Genomic DNA, 6,414 nt, shown 5'->3' on the forward strand with positions numbered 1-6,414 from the left:
AATTGTACTCGTTGCCGTTGCCTTCAAAGTTTGCTTAATTTAACTCCCTAAAACCGAATAAACGGCCAAATAATAAACAGCCAAACGAGCACAAAACAAACGAAAGCCCGGCCGAACAAAAAGACGGCTGAGAGTGCAGAAAACATCTCTGCTATGAAACGAAATCAAAACATATAAAATGAAGTTCCCGCCATTTTATTTAGTTTCGAAAAAGTCGCTTCGGCTGTCCACGAATCGCGCGAGTAACATCCTCGGAAGAACTGGGTACAATGTCTAAAAATAACTTAAGAGGGATTACCTTAGGTAGAAGACCTATATGGAGGACTCACTCTCTTACCTTGATAATCTCTTGACATTATATAGTTTAAAAATGCCGGAAAATGTAGGGAAACTACTGCCATAGAAGGAATTCAATTAAGATTGATTATGAAACAAATAGCCGTGATATCTGTTACACTATTATGATATTTTTTATTGATTATTTAGGGGAAAGAAATCTTAAAACAAAGAAACACCTGTACTAAATAAAACGTTGATGGTTATACTAAGAAAATTCCTTAAAAGATAATTTCATATAACCCAGCGTCACGCTGGGATAAGTTCCCCATGATAAGAGAATATAATTTTCCAGTGAGAGATCACTGAGCTGGATTGTTTCTGGCATAGAACGGGTAATGTTTCAAGAAAATAGCAAGAAAAACACAGGGCTAAGCCAAAAACAAGGTATGAATATTTTTAAATATCCTTAAAATTTCTAAACATCTTAATATTTTCTAAATATCTCTACGACACAATTTAAATGAAGGCGTCCTTGCCAAATTTAGCATCTAAGTCGACTTTAGGAGACGGTATTTTGCAATGTCACTGGGAATGGGTCCACAACCGTTACCGCTAAAAGTGTTGCCACCTCTCCTCCACAGCAGTTCAAGTATATTACATGGTGGAGTCTTTGATAACTTGCATTTTTCGCTCTTATATTCGATGGACTCGCATATTGCTTGATAATCTTGATTTATTTTCCTAAATGCTTTCAAATCTTCATAAAACGAAGGCCCCTCTTGTTGAACTTTCCTCCAGAAAGTTTTATTAGAGTGATCAAATAGAGTGGCATCTGCATGATTCCAAGTAAGAATGTTTTTCTTCACCTCTTCTTCAAACTCTAGTTTCCTTTTCTTCACTCTTAACTTAACATACACGATATCCTCAAATTCCCAGCACAGCAGTCGTTTAAGTAATATCAGTGATTCATCAAAGTAATCCGCTATCATCACCAAGTCGAACTCTTCCTCCATCTTGTCGATGTATCTCTTAACCAATGCCATGTTTTGTACATTTTCTTGCTCAAGACCCATGTCAAATAAGTTTGAGTTCGAAATGTGGTTATATATTCTATAGACGCTGGTGGTCAAAAGTCTTTTCCTGATTTCTTCTAAAGCATTTGGCGACCTCAGGAATTTATTTATAGGACCCTCGGTTGGTGAAACTCTTGCACGTCCCGACAAACCATAATAAAGCCAAGCAGATTTAAAACGGTCGAGAGGATTGCGAAGGATAGTGATGTACTTTGCCTTTGGTTTAGGGAAAATTGTGTTCACCGGTCCTTTATTGAATCTTATATGAGAGGAAAATATCTTTGCCGAGTCTTTGTTTACTAGACTCGAGACTTCATTTAACTCAAGAGGCGCCGGCCATTGCATATCTGCCAGATCCGGATCAAGAACGATTGTGCGGTTTCTGATGATTCCATATTTAAGAATCATGGTGCCAATGGTACTGGAGCCAGTTTTGTGAGTTTTGAGGTAGTAAATATGGCTTATAGGTTGGCAGCTTGAGACATCATGAGCAGGTACTTCGTCTGTTTCAGCGGTCTTCTGCCGCAACACATCAAGTAGCCTGGTTGAAGATGATCTACGAACGAATGAAAGGAGTCCTTTTAATAACTTTAACTTGCAGTTGGAACTGTACCTCCCGTGGTTTTATTTATTGTTGTTATTATGCTAAATCGAATACATTTAGTGTCAGAAAAGTTTGCATCCCCTTAAATTCGTTTAATATAAACTGGAGGTTTTTGTTTTATTTTTAACTCGGACAAGTTAGGGTTTACGCTCTTATTTTAATACTCTCTTTTTACAGGAATTACTTTTTTTCTGGCTCTTGCTCAATATTCCTATTTCCTGCCGATTTTAGGCTGAAAACATTCTTGCGAATATTCTTAGATTATAGCATATGACATTTTCGTTTTAGAATGTATTAGGGCAGAAAGGACAAGCGTTTAATTTGCTGTCTAGATGGCGGCGTTTGAAATAATTTTGGAGCCAGACTGCAGGCAAGAAAGCCTCATACGACAAACATAATTTCTTGCAGAAATGTTATTAGTATCGAGCATACGGCTAGTGCTGTTTTTTTTGTTTTTGTTTTTTTGTTTTGGCTAGTTTTGCCGTTTACAAAGGAAGAATTTAGTACGGTTTAGTAAAAAGCATATATAATTAACACACAATTTCATTTTTTTCAAAATCTCAGCGCCGGGTTTATTCTTACAATATTCTTCAAAATTCCTAAATTCCACCCCCGATATTCTTATCTAAAACGCGGAGTCCCGCTTTTTTTTTTTTGCCAAAATACGGAGTTTCCTCCCTAAATTGTGAAGACCAAATTCTGTTACTTTAAACTGCAGTGAAAATTCATCACAAACCCCCGTCCAATTAAAACACTCGTCATGCATTGATTGCAGAGGTAACGAATAAAACATATCGCATTTAATTTAACGGAAAACGAAAGAAAACGTCTTGCTGGTTTGTTTTCTTATTAAGGATCACGTTATATTTTTTAGATGTGGGAGGCTAGGTGGTCTCATGGTTAGTGCGCTCGATCGTCCCCGGAGCGAGCGGTCCGGGTTCGAGCCCTCACAGTGTCTCTCTCCACCCAGGAGTATAAATGGGTACCGGCGAATTGTTGGGGAAACCTGACAAATTGCGGAGGAGTGACTTGCGATGGACTAGCATCCCTTACGGGGGGAGTAGGAATACTCCTAGCCGCTTCATGCTACAGAAACCGCGATAAGCTTCGGCAGCTATGAGCCATCGGCTCCAAGGCTTCACTTTTTTCTGCTATATTTTTTAGAGAATTGTTCTTTTATCCATCTGAAAGAACTGTCAATTCATATACGCGCGACTGAAAACTTGAAAGCGACGGTGATTATCCAAACAGGACAAATAATTTGCATAATTGCTTCAAAATTTCTTCATTTGATTTAATCTGTTGCTTTGAGTACTCCTCTAATTGACCGTTGATTCCATTATTCAGACATTTGCTCTCATTTATATATGTTTTTGTTTTGGTACCATATTATTCCTTAAAATGTTCCGTTCTTTATCTGAACGCAACTACACGACAATGTAAATAGGCTACTGCCAACACTAAATAGCCCTAGCTTTTCACGGTTACCTTTGCTCATTTGCATTACAATTGATAAACCTAGCATGTATGTGAGGCAATTTCGGGTTATTTTGTAGTTTTAGCCCGAAATTGACTTTCATCCACGTTGGATTACATTGTAATGCAAATGAGAAAAATTAATCGTGAAAAGGGCTATTGTTACACAAAATACGCAATAATGAAACCACAAAGAGCACATACAATGGGTGGTCAGGTGATCAAACGAACACATATTATAATATGTGAGTGCTATCTAACTTTACAAAACGACAGAAGTTATGCGCCATGTCAGTCAGTTCAAAATATGTAAACATTGTGTTTACCATGTTTTCACTGAGGATTATTATACAGAACAACCATAGTTACAGGATATGAGAATGTTTGTACTCCCTTAATTAAGGATATTAATTTAGTGGCTGGCTGCGTCTTATAGACCCTTGAGGTTAATTAGTCGGCATGTTATGTCTTCCAGTGAGTTAATAAATCTTTAGAGCTAATCGTAAATAACTTGACTGGCCTCTAAGTTGAACACTGTTCAGGCAACCTTGAACTAAGCTGAACGCTTAATCACTTGAGGCGAACAGGAACGCCAGTGCGGCTACTAGTTATTCAGAATTTTACTCAGGCTTATAGTGAACCACTCAGTGGTTATTTAGAATATAAACCGATGAACAATCTGACCAGTAAAGCATTGATTCGCTGTTTGTATGAGGGTCAGGAGTCAAGTTAAACTTTCAAGGGATGATATCGTCAGTTATTTCATGCTGGTCTTGAGTACTTACCTTAAAACGGGAAAAAATGTTGTATTCCGGTACACAATGAACACAGTGATGCACGCAGAAATTGAAATCAATACAAACAGCCGATGTCCTTGAATGCCTTTGATGTGCTTCAGAAGTTGAACCATTTCCACAATGTCGTTAAACTGTTTTAAACTGCTGTAGATAGTTTGTTTTGCTGTCAAAGTAGTGTTACTTCGAGAAATCATAAGCACAAGTGACATACGCTGACCTGCCTCCTGGGCAAACGTTCTTATGGCTCGTAGTAACGCCTTCAAAGCGGAAAATATTCTAACAAAAGGTGCTAGCGCTGCTTAGCAGCACTTCAGTCTTTGCAACCACATACCTTACATGCTTTATGTGCTTTTGAGTTATGGCCTTGAAAACCAGACTCAAAAGGCGTATTCTCGTTGTTCTTACATGGGCAAGTTTGTGCTGTTAGTCGTTTGGAATGCTATAGGTTTGACTATCATCTTATGTACTCGTTAAAGAAGCAACAGTATTTCCATCTAACCCTGTACTCAATTATGCATGCGAGTTTGCGAGTCTCGGCGTTCTATTTACGAGTATGCATAATTAATAAGTATGGAGCTCTATGGAAATATTTGCTATTGTGCCACAAGAAGACCACACTAGCTGTGACAGAACAGGGCCTTGAAAAGACTAATTCACAAAGCCTTGCATCAGTCTATGGGCAGGATTTGTCTCAGGAATGATAAATTCGAAAGTGTAGTGAAAACATTGACTCACAGACCCCCCCACCCACCCCCTCCCCCCTCGAACTCCTATTGTGTTACATTCTTTGTTCTTTGTCTAATCTCGCGGTTGGCCAGTTTTGTCTGTTATTACAGTTAGCAGCGGTTTGACATACAAACGAGGCGATAGGGTCTGTAGGTAGACGCTATAGAACGAACACCACAGTTAATCATTGTACGCGTACGCGCGCGAGATTGTGTGAGTGAGTGAGTGAGTGAGTGAGGGAGGGAGGGAGGGAGGGAGGGAGGGAGGGAGGGAGTGAGTGATTTAACTGAAAAATAAACAAGTCAAAATACCCAAATACAAAAATATAACCACAAAAAACTGATAGCGGCATAAAATAAACTTACAAACTGTGGCAAGTCGAACAGGGATTAAACTCCTAAAAAAAAAAAATTCAGAAGCTCAAAACAAGCAAAATGCTACCCCAAAACGCTGTAGAAACCGGAGAAACTTAACTTCCAGTCGCTAACAAGCACTGGCGAAAAATGAATACCAAATCATGTAAAATGATGATAAGTAAAGAACTATTGAGTAGATTATATAATCCCCAGAGGTAACGCAAAATGTGAAATAAAAAACAACGAAAATTGCTACAGGGTCCATTCTACCTTGTATTCACCCTTTCGCCTCGTTTGTATACCTTGACTTTTGCGATTGCCCGTTGCAAATTTTTTGTTCTTGCCCCTTTCCTTTCCTTTTTCTCGGCCCTTTTACTCTCGTTTCCTTTGGCGTTTCATATTCTTTCTGGCTGCCGTAAAAAGTTGGGTGTTCAATATGGACAAAGCCCTGAAATGGGACCTTGACCAATTATAGGTATAATGGACCATTTTACAACAAGTTTTGCACTTTGTTTTTCGATTTGCTACGTCAGAATGCCGTCGAAATCCAAACCCGCCGGTTTTGCGAATAAGTTTATCCTAGCTCTACCATTTGCCTATCAAGAATATCTGGTGACATATAAATTGATGACGTCACAAGTGATACAAAGAGCGCGAAAACTCAACGCCAATATTTGGGATCTTGGGCGGAAAAGGGTTAATAAAAGGAATCTTTGACCGCAGACTTAACTGTAATAACAGCTATTTCGATGATCTACCAGCCGCAGATTTTGAACTTTCTTATTTAAACCCTGGACGTACAAGTATACTTATACCCCGATCGGGAGTGGTACAAGGACATGGAGATGAAACTACCCTTATCTTGGTCGTTGTAACTGGACATAACAAAATTGTTTTTGATAATTCTCAAATAAAAAATAATAGAGGGAAGCAGGGATGGGGCAGTGGTAAGAGCGCTCGCCTCTCACCAATGTGGCCTGGGTTCGATTCCAGCCCGGTGCCATATGTGGGTTGAGTTTGTCGTTGATTCTCGCCTTGCTTTGAGGGTTTTTCTCCAGGTTCTCCGGTTTTCCTCTCTCCACAAAAACCAACATCTCCAAATT

The 6,414-nt window shown here is 39.0% G+C and overlaps 1 protein-coding gene across 1 annotated transcript; it reads right to left on the minus strand.

Annotated features, from left to right (window-relative positions):
- Nucleotides 1–447: 447 nt before the first annotated feature.
- LOC110044839 (galactosylceramide sulfotransferase-like) lies at nt 448–4,758 on the minus strand. The gene is made up of 2 exons (XM_020750420.2): nt 4,218–4,758; nt 448–1,908 (listed from the first exon to the last, which is right to left on the minus strand). The coding sequence occupies exons 1-2, from the start codon at nt 4,436–4,438 to the stop codon at nt 828–830; spliced, it is 1,302 nt and encodes a 433-aa protein (XP_020606079.2). The 5' UTR covers nt 4,439–4,758; the 3' UTR covers nt 448–827.
- Between the last annotated feature and the right edge of the window lie 1,656 nt (nt 4,759–6,414).

This window comes from Orbicella faveolata, unplaced genomic scaffold (assembly GCF_042242905.1).
Source record: "Orbicella faveolata isolate gen_17 unplaced genomic scaffold, um_ofav_v1 contig_48, whole genome shotgun sequence".
Lineage (NCBI taxonomy): Eukaryota > Metazoa > Cnidaria > Anthozoa > Scleractinia > Merulinidae > Orbicella > Orbicella faveolata.

Bases quoted from the DNA above. Each gene is read 5' to 3' on its own strand.
- LOC110044839 (XM_020750420.2), bottom strand. From the start codon at position 4,438: ATGTCACTTGTGCTTATGATTTCTCGAAGTAACACTACTTTGACAGCA. The intron at 1,909-4,217 runs GTAAGTACTCAA...ATTCGTTCGTAG, and splicing joins ACATTTTTTCCCGTTTTAAG to ATCATCTTCAACCAGGCTAC.